This window comes from Polypterus senegalus, chromosome 17 (assembly GCF_016835505.1).
Source record: "Polypterus senegalus isolate Bchr_013 chromosome 17, ASM1683550v1, whole genome shotgun sequence".
NCBI classification, from domain to species: domain Eukaryota; kingdom Metazoa; phylum Chordata; class Cladistia; order Polypteriformes; family Polypteridae; genus Polypterus; species Polypterus senegalus.
Window position 1 is genome coordinate 93,994,541 of NC_053170.1, and position 18,846 is coordinate 94,013,386.

The following is an 18,846-nucleotide window of genomic DNA, read 5'->3' on the forward strand; positions in this document are numbered from 1 at the left end:
AAAGTGTTTTATTTCAGCTCTTTGTGCCATTTCTTGCTGAAAACAGATGTTCTTGCCAAGGTGGGCCATTAGCATCATAGCAGCGCTTCTGAAAGGTTGCCGGTGTGATTTACGGCGGAAAAAAAAAGAACATTAGTCACCATTGGGATCGTGGAAAGAAAAAGGCTTTGGAAAACAAAAAAAATGAAGGCAAACTCTCACCTGAAAAACAACACGCGAGGCTCGCTGGTTTTTTTTCCTTCTCTCACATTGTCAGATTTCAGGACTTTACAGCCCACTGGTTAAGTACTGAAGGTGTAGGCTAACACGATGGGAGCGCTGAGGGAAATGAAGCCTATTCTGGCAGCTGGTCTCCAGACTCAGGCTCCATTTACAACATAAGTGTCCAATTAATGAAATGCCACCCCAGTGCCACTGCATGGAACAACAGTCACAAGAGTGATTGGGCCTGCTGGAGAGAACATCCTGCAGATTAATGTCTGTCTCCCAGGTAAGCAACATTACAGGCAGATAGGCTGACAGAGATGGTGCAACGGTCAGGGTGGGCTAAAGTAGGGCAGAATACTTGAATGCTGCTGAGCAGACAGGCTGGGTGGACATGAAGAGGACTCTTCACAGTTGTCTCTGGGTGGACAGACATGTTGAAGGGGGGCACATACAGGCAGGTCAGTGCAGGCAGACAAGCAGCCAAAGGTGAATAGACAGGCTTTGGGAGTAAAGGTCAGCTGTAGGTGGACACCAAAACAGATGTAACGGATTTGGGATTTGGAGAGCTGTACACCTGTGAGCGGCAAGTGGGCAAACAAAGCGGGCACAGGTGTGTTCAGAAGGGAAAGTAGAAAAGCTGGGATAGTGGGACTAGAAATGTGCTGGAGAGCAGAAGGGTAATCCATGGGCACCAGTGGGAGTGGACTTGGAAACGGTCAAAGGTGGGTTTATGTGTAAACGTGTAGTCATAATACATACATACATACACTGTAAGGTTAAATCCAGATCAGGGGCATGGAGGGCTGGACCTTAGCACGGAAACACGGGGTGCAAGGCAGGATACAGTCTTGGATACGAGTGCCAGTTCATCGCAGGGCACACACACACTAGGGGCTCAGTCATTGGGAGGCAGAAAAGAAATCACAGGAAGATCGCGATAGGCAACCATGTGGGCAGACAGGCAGGGCACAACTGCAGTCACAGAAAAGCAGTGGCAAATGGCCAGGGTGGGCATGTGGTGTTAGGTGTGACAAGAAAGAGATGGTGGTCTGACTGTGGACACACACCTGCTGTCCCAACTCACGTATCTGCCTGCAGTTCTGGGTGTAAATTGGGGATGCGATGGATGATGAAGTTTATTCTACACACGGCCTGGAGGTCTTCTCTGTGACTGTACTATTTTGACCAGTTTCTGTATTTTAGGTGAAGTTTAAATCAGCCCCTCAAACTAACTTTTCTGTATATCTGTAGTCCAGTCATCTGCCCAAAACATCTCATATAGAATAATTACATTAGATGAAAAGGGTCAGTTATGAATAAAGATCAATCTGCTCTTTCATCTAAATATGTTTGTATGACAGAAAATAACATTCTCAATTCTGAGTATTCCAATTTAGGGTCCAGCTCTTTTGGCAGGAAACAACACTGGAAAAGGGTGCCAAGCCACCATAGGACACACTTGCCCACAGGGTCAGCTTTGCATTCTCAATTAACCAAACCTACAACCATCTTTGGGAAAGTACAAGAAAACCTCGACGTAAGGCACAGGGAGAAGACACAAACTCACACGGGCAAAGAATGACCAGCTGTTGGATTTGTGAGGCCTTCGTATCGCGTCCAGGAATCGGGTAAGACAAGCCTGAGAATGTCACGTTTATGCTAATTAATAAGGAATACAGGTCTCCAAACTAGCAGTGTGGCCCCTGGTGGCCGGGGTCATGAACTGCAAGGCTGAATGTTCAGTCTCAATACCTCTTTGCTGTCACACGGTAAGTGAATAAGCTCGCCTGTTATTTGAGAAATACAGCAACAATTCCACTGCTTTTGTGAAGCTCCTCAGAATGATGTCTGGTATAAAAGGTGAAAATGACAAAGCTGTTGGTTTAATCTCGTCCATGTCATAAAATGCTGGGGCTCCAACAGTTTAGTAAATATCTGAACAATTACATTGCCTGTAAAATTTCCTTGGAAGTGCACATGGCCAGAGGTCGACACGCGGGAGGCTAACTGTGAGCCCGTCAGAGCCCTCCATGATGTAGATATGCCGATGCTCATCATGGCAGAGCGCTTCATGAAATACAGCATGTTGTGTCCTCATTGCCCCCACACACATTATGATTTCCTGCAGACGGCTAACCAGAGGAAAACATATGGAAAATGGAAGGTCGAGAAGACGATGAGGGTAAATTCTATAATAATAAGAAAAGGTGCCATGTTTACCCCCAAGGAGTTGTTCTGTTTCAGTTTCGGAGAAAGCTAACCTCATATTAGACCGAATGACTCTGATGTATTGTATTAGATAACTTATTTTGAACTGTTGTGCGTGTGCCTGTGTGTTGGCTGCTCGACTTAGACGTGTGCCAGTGAGTGACGTAATAAACGTGCATCTCCTTGAATCCTCTGTTGTCAGCAGCCATATTTTAGTGTAGATATGGTAATAGTATCGTATCCAGACACAACGCACTCAGTTCCTTACATGTGTGCATTTCACGGTCACTCCTGTCTCAGCTTTGTAAGGCTGAGGTGCCATGTTGGTGTCCTTTACTGCTCATACTTGATAAATGTACCTGTTGGCAGTTCATTTAATTTGAATAAGTAAAATGATTATATTGGCACTGTCATGAAGCATAAAGGGTGCCGTTGATTTTGAATTCATTCTTATTTAAAATCAGTAAACAGTTGCCTAGAGTAGCCTACAGAATACGCAGAAGTAGGAAGCACTTTCTTCCATTTCCTCCAGCCATGCACACAATTCGACATTTACAACAAAATGAATGTGGATGGTGAGGCTGACCAAGAAGAAGCGGGGCGCATCAATGCAGCAGAGCATCAAAGTGCTTGTGGTTTAAGTGTGTCCACAAATTGCTCATATTTGACAATTTAACGACAACCTTTTTGAAGCAATGCTGCCAAAGTAGCCTCTTTTAAGTTTTCTGGCTGTCCTTTATTATTCAGTTTGAAACAGAAATGCGTCCAAACTGCAGAAGGTACGTTTGGCTTTGAAATAAAAATCACCTTCAGTGTCGCGTCTTTCTAGGGGTTCTGATTTTTTTTTTTATTCCTGGGCAGCGGTGCCAGAAACAATAACTGCCGCCAAGGGCAGAAACTCCTTGGTGGAAGAACGTTTTCCAGTCAAACCGCTGTTTGGAGTGTTGGGAAGACCGTGCTGGTTCAAGTGAGTTCATCCAGGTAGTGCCTATGGCTTGTTTAGGGTGGCAGTGTCCATTACACGCACATTCTTTAAACTCCTGCTCACCTTTTCAATTCACGTTCTGCCGCTACTGTTTGATTATATTTTAACAATCCAGGGTGCTCTGATGCATTGTTCAAAGAGAAAAACTAAATGTTGGTAAGGCAGATGTTACACCAGTATGTGTTATGTCACTGCAGCAAGCCCCTTAACTTCACGTCTACCAGCACAGGCCTGCCGTCCCGTCGCTTCTTATATCTCGTCAGTTTCTTTGTTTTCCGCGCTAACACTTTTAATTGTATTGTAAGCTGTAATGACAGTAAACGTAATTGAAGTGAGGCATTTAACGTTAGTTTTTAGGAAATACTATTTCTGTTTGGCTGAGTGGTGAGGAATGTGCCCAACAATAAAAGTTAAATTACGCAGGCCTATTAAACTAAAAGAACGGCCCACGCAGTTCCAGTACTGGACACACAGGCCTGTGGATCTCATGTGTGTTACCTTTCATCAGAATGTAACGGATTCTTCAGAACTGTATGCGTAATAACCGTTTAAGGGAATACTACTACCTAAAAATTAGATTTTGCTTACCTTAATTGTATCTTAAGTAATCATGCAGAATGTAGATTAAAAAAGAAACTACTGATACTGACCAGTGTTGGACAACATCACACAATAACAAACATTCATGAAAAATTCTGGCATAACTTTAGCCACTGAATACTCCGGAGGTGACCCAGGTGTGAATACAAACATCAGTGTAACAACGGGAGGCAGCCATTCAGTCCAAATGCTTGTTTGCATCTGAGTGTTGTGGCGGACAGCTGGGACGCCTCTTCTGTATATGGTCCCGGGGAACAGACATGGACCGAACAGTACCTCCCCCCTGGACTGTAGACGGCAGCCCCCCTGGGTGGCAGTGGTGCCTCAGATTCCCGCAGGACTCCATGGGGGATGGAATTCTCTACGACCCTGTTGAGATCTGGGGGTGCCACCGGGGGGAGCTGCAGTGGTTCCTGCGTCTATGTGGGCGGGTCATCCAACACCTGGAGCACTTCCGGGTGGGATGTAAAAGGAGCCACCACTCCTAGAGCCAGAGAGGGAAGAGGGAGACAAAGCTTCCCAGAGAGGAGTGGAGAAGTAAAGAAAAGATACAGAGAAGAAGTGTTGAGTATTGTGCTTGAGACTGAGTTGTGCCTGTGGGAAATGAGGAAGGTGAAGAAAAATAAAAGGCTGTGTTTTTATAAGTCTGCCTCGGGTTGAGCGCTCGTTTGGCACCTTTGTCACAGTGTGCTCCATCTTAGTTAATTGTATTCGTCTCCCACTCCCTCACTCCCCACACCACTGCTATCCTCGTTCACAGCCTTGTCACTTCTCGTCTGGATTATTGCAATTCCCTTTTCTTTGGTTTTTCTTGCAAATCTCTTTATAAGCTTCAACTGGTCCAGAATTCATTACTAGAAGCCCCTCTACTCACCATATCACTCCCGTCTTGCAGTTCAGTTCCGAATTCAATTCAAAATTCTCCTACTAACTTTTAAGACTGTCCACAACATTTCCCCTCCATATCTGTCTGACCTCCTCCATGTTGCCATTTCCTTCTGGACCCTTAGATCTTCTTCCTCCATCCACTTGACTGTCCCCTTCGTCCCTTTTACCACCATGGGGGGGCACAGCATTCAGTTGCTCTGCTCCCCAGCTTTGCGACTCACTACCAACTGAGCTTAGAAATATTGAATCATTCTCACTTTTCAAATCTAAACTTAAAACTCATTTGTTTAAGACACTTTTACTCTTTGATCACAATTGCTCTGTCTGATTTTAATTTTGTATTTTACTTTTGTTCATAATCTGTGTTTTGTCTATTCTTCGGTGTCCTTGAGTGTTTAGAAAGGCGCCGACAAATAAATCAAATGTAGTATTATTATTATTAGAGCACGAGGGTGTTGTCCAGAGGAGACTTATTTAGCAGTATTTTAGTAAAAATGGCTGTTGGCCACCATTGACTCATACTGTATCAGGAACTTTCTTTAATCTCCATTCTTCATGACAAGACGAGTTTAAAAATTTTTCTCATCCATCACTACAAACTACGTGAGTTAAGTAACATAAACTATGTGTAATTTTTGGGTGAAGTATTCCGTTAACAAGTTAAAATAAATAAATATGAATGATAAAAAAAAAAAAAAAATGGGAGTCGGTTGAGCCGCGTCACATTCCCACTTGGCCACACTCTTCATGCCAGGCTTTAGTGGCACTCCAATCCAGTGAAAGGAAACATTAAACCACCACTGAGCTGGAGTTGAATTCCCGTAGTTCTAGAGACAGGAGTGCAGAAGCAGATTTCTAATGAATGAGAATCAATTCCAGGCCAGGGTCACCGAGTGCCTGTGAGGGCAGAGAATTCAGGGGATTGAAAAGAGAAGCACAATGGGAATCCCTGTTAAAGGGGGTCTATGAAATCAAGTTGGCTCTCGAGAAAACCAACGTCCTTCAGTGTGAGACTGTAGCATCAAAGCTAAGAAGGCGCACTGAAGTTCTGCCAAGGTGCCCTGGTGAGGGCACACAGGAGTAACAATTGTGCCACTGAATATCTATAAATATTTATAAAAGGTTAATGTCTGTCTGTCACGATTACTCATGAACTACTGGCGCAGCTACTGTTTGTTTTTTCCCGTCTTATTTGAAAGTTTGTGACCGGACAGGTTCTGTAAATACAAAAACGTTAGGTAATAAAAAATAAATCTTATTGTAGGACCACAGGTCCACTTGCTTGACTAGTACTAAGTGAAGTGGCAGCCATTGAAGTCCCGCTGCCTTGGCTGCAGCTCCTAACAGCGCCAATCTCGTTCCTCTGCCTTTCCACACTTATCCTTTATCACCTCAGATCTCAGTGACTCTGTGGCTAATTACTATGTGGAGCTCAAAAACCTTAATGAATCCTCAGAGACCCGAAGAAATAGAATTCCAGCAACCCCACCGGCCTCCAGAGAGATTTATCCATGAGATTGTCATCAGAGAAATACCTAATTAGGATAAAACTGCTTTTAATTGCTGTAAAAAAATACTATTAATTATATTTTTCAGCATCTTGTAAAGCATAAGGCATCAAGGCAGTGGGAGGAAAAAAGGAATGTAAAGTAAAATGAGAGAGAAGGTGAAATTGGGAAATGGAAACACTTGCGGCGACGCTCATTTAGCAGGACTGGCACGGCACTTTAATGGTTACTGTGCCTATCAGTATGCTAATGTGTCACTGGCTGTGCCGCCTGTTACTGCTACTTCCCAGGGAGGTCACACGCTTTCTCTCTTTAATGTGAATTCCATTTTTGGAGAGTTTTAGGGAATATAAATAGCAATATTTCAATTTTATTACAATACTAAAACAAATAATTAAAGATAATGAGTAGTAGGCAGAAAATGGCCTAAAGTTTAACAACATTAACACGTATTGTGTTGATTCAGTATCCCTGTGAGTGAGCGGCAGAAAAGACATCAATTCCTCCTCCTCTTGCTGTATAGATAATAAGTCTTCGTTAAAGACACTAATTATTGGTAAAATCACAAATATAAGATTCTGTTTGGATTTTTAAAAAATGTGAAAAAGTCGTACCCTAAAAAGAATGGCTGGCATAACCTGCAACCCTAAACTTGCACTTGATAGCTCACTGTGTCTCTCTGACTGACTTGGACATTCAAACAGGTACCAAGAGAGGAAACTTACCCCAAACATTTGCCTCAAGTCTGGATCCCGAAAACGGAAGGGGATGTTAGACACATGTAACCGTTTGGGCTGCTGCTTCTCTGACGAGTCTGTGGATTGCAGTTGCTGTGAGCCTTCTGTCTGTACAACCTCATCTGTTTGCTGGTCAAAAAACAAAATTTAAAGATTACAATGACACATTTTATACTTCTCTGTACTGTACAGTCCAGCTTGACATTTACTTGCATCACCCAGTTAAGAATTAAAAGTAAGTAAAACCCACCCTTACGGTGGAAGCCAGTTATTTTAAGGTACCCATCTTTACCATTATAGGAACAGAGCAGCATAGATGGTGTGCCAGTCAATTGCATTTGCTAGTTCACTCCGATGCTGTCACACTGGGACAGTTAGGGGTGCCTCTGTAATCACCAGTCAGCCACACTGGAGGAAACTAAAGACCCCCATGAGGGCAAACTGAGAACTCTGCTGTTTGGAGCCCAAGATGCTAACCAGTGTGCCACTGCTTTGCTAATCCGTCCAATTCATTTCTTGAGCCCACTTACCTCACGCTGCCATACCAGTCCATATTACAAATGTTTCTCTAGATATCTGCTGTCTGTGTATTGATAATTTACATCTAATATATACAGAGGTTTGAAATATCAGACTGAGTCAAAGACATACAAAGGATATCAGCGCATGAGAGCACCAAACTAATACAGACCTGGAGGAAACCCTCTAGAAATACATACGGTATACACAGAGTATACATACACATAAAGTATAAAACAACTGTGAATAGTGAAACGCTTAGCTATAGAACCTTAAGAAAAATATAATTATTATAATCAACCCCAACCCCCCAAACACACATAAGGAGTTGCAGGTTAGATAATCAGAGAGCTGCTGCTGTCAATGACAGGCTTGTAAGGTGGCAGCACGGCTAAGTCAAGGCTACCCAGTTCTGCTCCTGGTTTAAATTTAAAGGCTTGAACATTTGGACAGAGCAGGCCCGGCTTGTTGTGTCCACCAATGGAACATGATGATTCCTTCTAAAGTTCCCAGGTTGAATTCAGCAGCATCCAGGGAACTGAAGGATTCATTAAGAGAATGTTGGTAATATGGACAAAGCAAGCACACACACACCTTCATGTGCCAAAATGTTAGGCTAAAAGTGTCAACAAGACTCCAAAATAAAGGAATTAATAAAAAACCATCGGCCATCTTGAACCTATTGTTACTGACGCTCCACAGATCAACTTCCCAGTCAGCTCCCAATACTCTCCCACCTCACTCTGGCTGCATTACCACCTTTACCCACAATTTCCCTACTGACTGTAAACCCTAAGGAGTGCTCTGGATAAGGGTGGCCTCATACCACTGTCATAGTTTTTGCCCTGTCTGGTGATTCAGGCAGCCACTTCTGGGATCAGGAATGTCCAAGGAATGTTCTGTGCCCTTCTACCTAGGGCTCCATCTGCTGGCTTCAAAACTAACTACACAAATGAATCCACAAAACACTAAGTGACTTTGGTTCCTTTGTTCCCTACAACAAAACGCTGGGCTCTACCTCTTACCCGTGCCACCCCCTGGCGTTTCAAGAAGATTCCTCTAGACCCTTTCAATCAGGTCTGTACCCAGTAATTACTTCTGGGTCATCAACTCGCAAAGGATAAACCCTGACGGCTTATCCATATCACTATTTTGAGCTCCTGTTACTATAAACATGCCAGCTAGCCAGCCCTCTAAGGGATGTTCGTCCATACGACCCTAACCACAGGTCCTCCAATACCAAGATAATTGAGGTCTGCTGACACCACCTGGTTTGGGCCTTTCTGGCTTCCTGGCTCAGCCTTGGCAGGCAAGCACTATGTTATTATAGTGTGTGTGTGTGTGTGTGTGTATATATACAGTGGACCCTTGACTTACGAACTCAATTCTTTCGTGAGGGCTGCTTGTAACTCAAGTTGGCTGTAAGTCAAGACTATTTTTCCCATAAGAAATAATGGAAATACCCATAATGCACTCCGAACCTCCCACAGCAACACTTACTTAACCTTTTCATAATAAAAGAGGGTTGTATTATTCGCATAATTTACCAAAACACCAATAATTTTTCTAATGTACTAACCAAAAAGTTATAAAAAGTGCCTAGCCTACCAGAAACAACAATTTCACACTGTACTCACCATTTAATTTGACATCTTTGGGCTGCAGGAAGGGAGGAGGAGGAGGAGGAGGAGAATGAAACGGAAGGTGGTTATTGTTTAGAAGGAGCCTCCTTATGCAAATCTTTTCTTTGTAAAATTGTCGAGATGGTGGATTTCGACATGCTGTACATATTAGCGAGATCGGTCACACGAACAGCACTCTCATATTTCCTTCTTCGTTTCGATTGTGTTTCTCAAGTTAATAATGACAGTAGTCGAGCGCTCTGTTCAAAGCTGGCCGTGTTGTGAACTGCTGTAATAATACACTCCAAAGCAAGCCAGTGCTGACTCAGCCTGATGACATCATCATGTGCCGCGCCAGCCCGCTAGCCAACATCCCTTAACAATCGCTTTCTTTACCTTCGTTACCTTCTCTTCCTTCATTAGTAATTATGCGTCTTGCTTGCCATGGTCTTAGTGAATTATATATATAGATAAATCACTGCACTGACAGAAATTATGTCCACAAACACATGTATCTGGGCTCAGACTGACGCTTACGAACGCTCTCGGCTGTTTGTTTACAGTCGCACAAGCGGATACACGTGACCTCATTTTGGTCGTAACGCAAGATGTTGGTCGTAAATCAAAACTAAAATTTTGGTTGTAAGTCAAGTTGTTCGCATGTCAGGCCGGTCGTATGTCAAGGGCCGACTGTATATATATATATATATATATATATATATATATATATATATATATATAGTGGACAGATCAGCCCTAGACACACATAGGCACAGAGACACAAGTTTAAAATTCACCCTTTGATTTTCGTTTAGCACACGATGTCCTCAAGTACCACTATGGCGGCCTCTTTTATAGTGCACTCTGATCTTCTCCCGGCAGCATTCCCGAGTGTGGCGGAAGTGCTGTAAGGGTCCTTGGAAGTTCTCCACGTGTTCCTGGATCCTCTTCCGGCAGCACTTCAGGGTGTGGTGGAAGTGCTGCAGCCCATGGCTCTGGGACTGTCCAGGTGCCCATTAGCGGTGACCATTGGCCCCAGTAGGGTTGAGCCTCCAAGCTCCAAGCCTGTGGCCCTGATGCAATCCAGGGAGGCTGCCCTCTCACATCCCGGGAGAGGTATTGTAGTGGATATGTCCTCTGCCACAATAATATACACACACACACAGACATTGTAAATATGTGTATTATATACTGCATTACAAGACCATCATCTTGTTTTTCCCATTTGCCTTCTGTATGTGCAGTGGAACATGAAGATGAATTCAGGTAAGGGAGGAGTGTTTAGACGTGTGATTATTTTCTGTCAAAAGCAGGCATTCCTTGGTACATTACTATTATTACTAATCAGATGAGTGGCTCTTTTTTCTATTTTTACGTGAAACTGTGAGTGGTAATTGACGAGCTTTCATTACAGCATATGCAAAAAGACAGAGTCCGTGCAAGCGGAGGTCGGCAGGCTCTTTCCCCTCATCCTTGCTATTTCTTACTCTTGCAGCTCCACTGAATAATGCACCACATTTCCACTAAAAGACAGCAATAAATTGGGCAGGCTTTCTGTAATCCTTCAAGGGTTTTTGTTGGTAGACTCCTGGGCAGCAACACAGCACAGAGCCCGTGGCACCAGAGTGTGAAGTATAAGGCTGTCGGTTCAGTGAATACTGCAATGCTCTTTGTGAACTTGAGGGAGTCACTTAAGCCTGCTTGTGCTCCAATTGTGAAAAAAATAAATGAGAACAATTGTGTTGTGTCATGATTTTATAAATCACCCTGGATAAAGTTGTCTTCAAATTAAATAATATTAATAAATAATAATGCTGAGAAAAAAAAGACAGTAAACTGCAGAAAGCTTTGAGGGCTGAGAGCCTGTCACATTTTTTCAGGGACTGGGCTGAGCCATTAAAATGGTGTCCCCGCGAAGGGGATGACTTTCTGTGAGATGGGCACAGTCCAGATTGAACCATCAGATATCAGCACAGACGGGGAGGGGACTTAAAGCTAAAAGCGTCTATGGGTTGAGCAGCAGAGCTGTGACAACAGCGCCCCATACTGGATAGTACTGGTCATAACACTGCAGCTAACATCCTGATCCTTGCTGACCATCTCTGTGTTCTTAATAGGCTGCTGTTGGGGATGAACTGACAGCTTTGAGAAGCACCAGACTAACAAGGTACCCCAGTAACTTCCCAGTGTGAAAGTCAGTCCTGTCTGGCATAACACAGCCCAATTCAGTGGCTGGAAAAGTTAAGACTGGTGTCAGCGGTGGGATGTTAGGTGACTCACTGCAGTTCCAAATGTCTGATTTCATTACTACAAATGTTAATTTTGTAAAGCCCAATTTAGCAGAAATGTTAATGGTGGTGTAATCAGCAAAGCAGACGATCAGCATTCCACGACTGCTACAGTCCCACTGAAGGTCAACAGAACTGCTGAAATGCTGAAAAATAAAAGTCATCAGCTACATAGAAGAGTTCTAAAGAGATGTTATCAGGAGTGTGTCTGGGGGAGTAAATCAGAGAGAACACAAGAGGAGAATACAGAAGAGGAAGAGCAATGACCACAACAGGACTCCATCCACGGCTCTGACTTGTGCCACTTCCACCAAACCAGCTCTACAAACGGACCCTTTCCCACAAGCCAGACTGGCATAACAGTGCAATCGACTCTACCAGCGGTGTGTCTGAATGCCAATCTCAGCTTTCACTCCTTGGCAAGAAAGGGGGAAACTGCAGCACCGTGTCATCTCGCTCTGCTTTCATTTCCTATTGGGTTCAATTGAAGCCCAAATTAGCTGAACTGATGCCAATGACCACAAATGATATGAAAGATGACATGTACAATAAGAGCTGACCGGCATCTTCTACTTCTTAGCTACCCAGCACCACTTAGGCCTAGTGACTCTGGTGAACGTAGGAAACGTGCAGGGGACCAAATGAAAACACAGTGCAGACATGCTGGTGGGAATTTACTTGTTTGTGCAAGGAATATACTGTTCAGTACTTACACGTATTACTTTTTGGGTTTGTTATTTTCAAGATTGTGAGGGTGGCATCAGCATCCCACTGCTTTCCATCATGTTGTTTAGAGAAGCAGCCCCTGATGACCTGTGATGTCTCCGATAAAAGACTTCAGCACACGTGACTAAGTGACCTGGTTTTGGGACTTCCAATACCAATTATTTTAATATGTTAGCAAGGCCTAAAGTCTTCCATACATAATGTGAGGAGTGCCTCTGGGTTATGATACGAGTTTATTTTTTGCTCGTTTTGGTAATCGGGGGTATGATCTTGTACTTGATTTGGGGGTTTCTAAGTCAAAGATTCTATTTCTGTCTTTATTGTTTTCGATTTTCCTAATAGTTTAGGAGTTGTGTAATTTTGCAGGACTTGGCTGCCATTTTTGGCACCTGTTGCTAGGCCTGCATTTCTATGGGTGTGGCCTTAGAGGTTGGCTCAATGAGATTGGCTGTTGGCTCACTTCCTTATCCAATCTGTGGATTCCAAAAGACTTTCGACGACCTTTTGCTATTTTTCCCTTCTCGCTTGTGTTCTTCAGGTTTTGCTCTGGTTTTGGTTGTTATTTTTGGTCTCCCACCTTTGACCCTTCTTCCATCTGTGTGCACATCTCTCTTTTTTTTTGGCTTTGTTCGCCAACACCCTGGACCTGCACTACTCACTAGCATCTTTGCGGTTCTGCCGCTCCCGTATGGGGATGCAGAGGAACAATTTAAACCGATTTTTATTTTCATAGGAATTGTTACATATGCATCAACATAACGTATAACTGCCGGTGACTGAATTTCGCTTCTCTCTTTTTCAAAAATTTGGCTCCGAGATTTGTTACTTGTATTTGCAAAATCTATTCTCTCTCATCTATTCTAAATGTTTTCATAGGAATGGCATATCCTTGGGATTAATAAAGTATCTATCTATCTATCTATCTATCTATCTATCAAGATCTCCTTTGCTACATTACCTTTCTTGGATACGTCCTTCTTTCTTCAGTAATTTGTGTGTTGGCAGACCAGATGTTGTTAACGGTTGTAGATATTCTTCGTGATATTGTCCACACCATCACCACCAACTGTTTCAGCAGAGTCTATCGATACGCATTTAACCAATCTGCCGTGTAACCATTCGACAATTTTGCCGTTAATGCTTTTGACTTCCTCGTTTCTCGGTGCTGGAGGACTGTGTTCTTGTTTGAAAATGTTTGAGTGGAGGGCGAGACTTGAAAAATCTCAAGGCAAAAGTCTTGTCTTGTGGGACTTGGAAAAAATACTCTCTTCCAAAAAAGTCTTGTCGTGTCGAAGGTTTTTTTTTTTTTTTATATAATAGAGACATACCGTATCTTGTCGGTTCTCTGCCATGACATTCTGCTTGCTTTTTTGACTTTGTTTCTTGTTTTTGCTTACTGCTTTTAACGAGCAAATTAAAAATGTCCTCATGGAATTCTGACCTTCAGCTCATCACATCTTCTTCTTGACTCGGCTGTCTCTTGGCTTTCTTACCTCACTTTCTGCTCTTAGGCATGTTGTGCTCTTTTGTTACCAATTGTAATATAACTGGACTGAAGACAGCGAAGGAGAGACTTTCACTGACAGGTGAAGGGGACTTTCTGATCAGCGGCTCACATAGCTGTGAAAGACTTTCAGTTCACACATCTTCTAACCGAGACCCTTGTGAACACGAAAAACCCCTTTGCATCTCCTGGCCTGCAGGGTGATAACAGCTTTTTGGATCCCAGACCTCAGAGGGCCGGTCTGGCATGAATTGCTGCTTTAGTGCATCAAGCTGATTTCAGAAAGGGTCGCACTGAACCACATTGAAGATTTGACATATTGCACTGCTGTCAGACAGGCTTCATTTTAAAGGCAAGTTTGTCCATCCATTATCCAACCCGCTATATCCTAACTACAGGGCCAATCCCAGCCAACACAGGGCGCAAGGCAGGAAACAAACCCTGGGCAGGGCACCAGCCCACCACAGAAGTTTGATCACTTCTGACAATATTCTACATAAATGAAGTGAAATATAATCTAACAGAAAATAATTGATGAAGGCTGTACAGCAAAAACGGTTTGCCTTTAGTGGATGTGGACACTTGTCTGACCACTCGTAACCACACTGTGATAGTGAAACACGGCCTCCATTCTGTGCAGAAAGCCTTCTACAGTCCACAAAAAGCAACTCAGCGCTTCTGCTCTTCTTTGGTGCCAACGTAGAGTGCAGTGGGCACAACAGGAGAAATGGAAAGACTGAGGCTGAAACTTTATCACCGTGATTACAGTCACAGTCAAGTTATCTCTACGTTATCTTTTAACCTTTCATTACTAAACTGTGTAATCCATGTCATGGTAAGGGGGGAGTAGGGGTACCACTACATGCAAAGCAGGAACCAACCCCAGATCATAGGAGCCACTTATTCACACATTGGGCTGATTCACATAAAAAAAAAAAAAAACCTATAAAGCACGGAGAAGGAAAACGGGCCCGGTAAAGCCAAAGTCCCGTTACACGACTTCTACTTGTTAGGGAGGTCAGTTGCTGATCTTGTCACTGGACCAGGTCAGTTTATCCGTCTGAAAGCCGATGCCCGCGTCAGACTTAGCGCTGTCAGTCACACTCACTCAATAACGTGTTGCCTGATGGAGCTGAATAACAGGTATGGTGACTTCAGCCGCAATATTGACTTTTATTGAATTTATTAAAAGCATATAATATTCCATACAATCAAGTCAAACTTAACAAAACTAATTTCAAATCAACTGAAAAAGACTGGAAGGCCAACAGTCCGAGTCAAACTACTGAGAGTCTTTTCCCCCAATTTAAATGCTTATTCTAAAATGTTACTGATGAGATCCTGCCAGGTTTTAAAACAGACCCTCTTAAGTGAGGAGGGGACTTTTTTTTTTTTTCCCTATTCTTTTACGGTATGTAAAGCACAAGACATGAAAGAGACGAGTTTCTCTAAACTCCCTCAGTTCCTTATTCGTCATCTCCTTACATTTAACGTATCCTACTTCCAGATGGGCCTTCACTGACTGTCCGCTCTCGCGCACACTGAGCCGACCCTACGACTAAACACAAAAGCACAGCAGTTCAGTTCTGTTAGGGCGGGTCACTGGACTCAATAACATGAGATAAATGCAGACTGTGTAACATGACATGGCACCCTACCAGTTCCTCTCTGACAGCAAACCGATTGAGACCCCTGGTGCAGGAGCCTTCTCGGGTTTGGCCTTTTTTCGCATACTCTGCTTACAGTAAAACTGCACACACCATGCGGAGGTAAATGGCTGCTGCAGGAACTGTAGCCTTTTAAAGCCTCCCTCGCCCCGTTTATGCACTTGATTTGAATCATTTATATTGGTAGTAACACTGACAGCGTGGACTTGGCACACGGTACACTTTTGGGCAGGAATTATGAGCTATGTTAATGCTGTTTGAAGCTGCCATGCTTTTCAGTTTTTATGGACTGCAAAATTCTATTATTTATGTATAAAGAATGGCGTTTCTTAGCCCACAGTTTTCTTTGTGTAGGCTGTCACTTCCTGCCTAGCGCAGCAGTTTCTGCCGCTTATGTTTCATCTTATGCTAGAAGAATCAATCAATCAATCAGGAGATGTTTCCTAAGAGATGTTTCAGTCGCTTTGCACAAAGTGGAAATTTCAGCCGATTAAACATTCCCGGTAGGGCCGGGAGTGACTTAGAGCCAGTCAGAGTGCTGTGGACTACACGGCAAATGGATTTTTTTTGCTTTTCAGGGAACATTACTGAGGTGAAGAATTCAAAAAAAAAAAAAAAAGTCATTGTAGCCTGCATAAAATCCTTTGACTAATGCACTCATTTAATACATTTAGTTTTTAAGCTTCCAGAAGACGCTTCATGGAATAATATCCACTCTCCTTCTTCCTGCTCCACCAGTGCGCATCCCTAATTGAGGAGGTAGCAGAGGAGAACTCAGATGTGCTCGAGGGCTCCCATGGGCTCCAGGCCGCCGTGCTCTGATCACATTTCTCTTAATCCTTCTGGATACATGTGAGCAAAGCTATGCCCACCCCAGGCCAGCATGAGAACTCCTGGCAGCACCTGATGCCCTCATTGGGGTTATCTGTGCCCATGCCGCCTGTACTCAAAGAATCGCGCCGATGGGGGACTACAGTTCCCATCAGGCAGCACGAGTGAGCTGTCTGAGGATATCGTCGTTGACAAGCACATCGCTTACTTAAGCAAAAGAAGATTAAGAGGTGACATGATTGAAGTGTTTAAAATTATGAAGGGAATTAGTCAAGATCGAGACTGGGGACGGGGACACAGTTGAAAACTTGTGAAGGGTCAATTTTGCACAAACATTAGGAAGTTTTTCTTTACACAAAGAACGATAGACACTTGGAATAAGAGACCAGACAGTAAGACGTTAGGGACTTCTAAAAGTCGACTTGATGTTTTCTATGAAGAAATAAGTGGAGAGGACTGGCGAGCGTAGCTGGGCTGAATGGCCTGTTCTCGTCTCGAGTGTTCTAATGTACACTGTCCAGAGACCTCAGGATGGGCGCCTGCAAGGGAATTAGGGCTTGTGTGTGGAAAAAGGCTTACAGGTCCACTGCCACAAACACTTAAAGGGAGTCACGTGCACCAAAACCCTGCAGACATTGGCAGACAAGCATTGGTTCCCAATCCGTTCTTGATTCTGACTTGTATTGATATGCCAACTGCTGTGCCCTCTCTTTATCAATATATTCTGCTACACTACACTTAAACATGTGTCCCACCTGGACTGTGGTGGCCATCAGAACGCATTTTCACCCTTCCCGTGGCTGTGACATAAAAGCATTCAGCGTATCCTGCAGGTAACACAGAGAAAGAAGAGGAGTCCATGGTGGGCAGTGTGCTGTGCTGTGAAAACAATGGCAGTACTGTCATGGACGAAATAAACTGACCAGGAAACCAGGAAGGCCTGCTACTGCACATGACAAGAACGAGGCCGGACTCACCGGAGACGACACATTATCTCTATAGTCACCATGATGTGCTACGACCATCAGACTATCACACTGGCACGAGGACAGCCGCCATTTAGGGACACCGTGTGTACACCTGCGCTGTCTGTCGCTGTGCACGTCGTGATCTCAAGCAGGCGACTTGCAGGAATTCATAAATAAAGTACATCCGTCCTTCTACCTGTGCATCCATCCAGTGCGGCCTGCCTGTGTGTGTGTTTGGGTGCTTAAAAACTACATCTCCAAAATGTTCAGGTCACGTGGCGGTATTGGATACGCATCCATGTTTTATTTTCACCGAGGTGCTGTGTGTCATTTAGAGTCAGCGCCACATCAGAATGAACAATGCTTGTATTTGTCACAGCTCTGAGACATTTTATAAAAACTGCTTTGTGTCTCGATTGGACTTCACATAAAATCACAGCAGACATAAAAATACTCTCAAAAAATACAATCAGACAAAACCTGATTTACAGAAAATGAAATCAAACATGTCAGCAATTCAACAACTAATCTGAAGAACACCTCCATCAGTAAATATCAAAACTGAAAAGAAGACAAGCAACATTCTTCCTGCATGTTCCCCCCCCCGTTGAATGATTTCATTTTACCCGTTTAATTAAAATAAAACTGGTGTTTGGGTCGGCCACTTTAAGCAGACGCTCCAATCCACGTCCTCGCTGTGCGACAGGCCACCGTGGCAGTAATCGCCCTCTACTTTGCGCTGCCCTTTTTGTAAAGTACACACTGAGAACAATAAGCCAGTAATGTTAGTTTGGAGTTTGGCAGTGCGAGAGGAACGGCCTGCAGGATGGAGTTTTACTCACTGAACTCTGTGTCCCAGTCTGAGATGGTTGAAGAGCTCTGGTAGCCATCGTTCACAGGCGCGGCCTGCACAGTCTGACCGTCTCAGTGCAGTAGGCCCATGGCTGCCCTTTTCACAGGTCACGTCATCACTCCGTACTAACAGACGCGTGCCTGAGAAGAGATGTTTGCAGCAAGGCCAACCGTACAAAACGAGGCGATCAAGTGCAGTTGTGCATAATGGAGAGCATTGTTGGGTGACCACTTTAATTAATCACGCTTATATTAACTTAAAAAGTGTATTAAAAAATAAAAAATAAGTCTCTCATACATCACCCGTAAAATAAGACTGGCCACTTCATCAATCAACATTCTATAAATCTTAGCAAAAGCGCCCACCTTTTATTTTACGAGTGATGTATGAGAGACTTATTTTTTATTTTTTAGTACACTTATTTTTATATTAATATTATTTTCAACTTTTTACTCTCCGGTTTGTTGGGTTTTATTTTATCACTTCCTTTAATGTTTCTATCCGTGCCTAGCGCCATCTATTGGTGAAATCTTGAACTCTTCTTCATATGAAAATTTCATTTCTTAATTAGCATGGATTAATTGATGAATTAGTGAAACTGATTATTGATTCATGTGTTGTCATCAGAAGAGAGTTAAGTGTGCAGAACTTCAAGTCATTTGGACAAAGGAAGAGGGTTAAATATCGATGACAAGATCTGTACCAGACAACAAACAGGTGAAGTTAATATAAGTG

General features: G+C 43.4%; 1 protein-coding gene across 15 annotated transcripts in view; it reads right to left on the reverse strand.

Moving 5' to 3' along the window:
- The window catches only part of rbfox3a (RNA binding fox-1 homolog 3a), a 976,802-nt gene that overhangs the window by 76,946 nt on the left and 881,010 nt on the right, over nt 1-18,846 (reverse strand). For all 15 annotated transcript variants that reach the window (XM_039740610.1, XM_039740613.1, XM_039740614.1 and 12 more), the window contains one exon: nt 7,122-7,262. In XM_039740610.1, the coding sequence (XP_039596544.1) occupies nt 7,122-7,262 (141 nt within the window). The remainder of the gene's footprint in view (nt 1-7,121; nt 7,263-18,846) is intronic.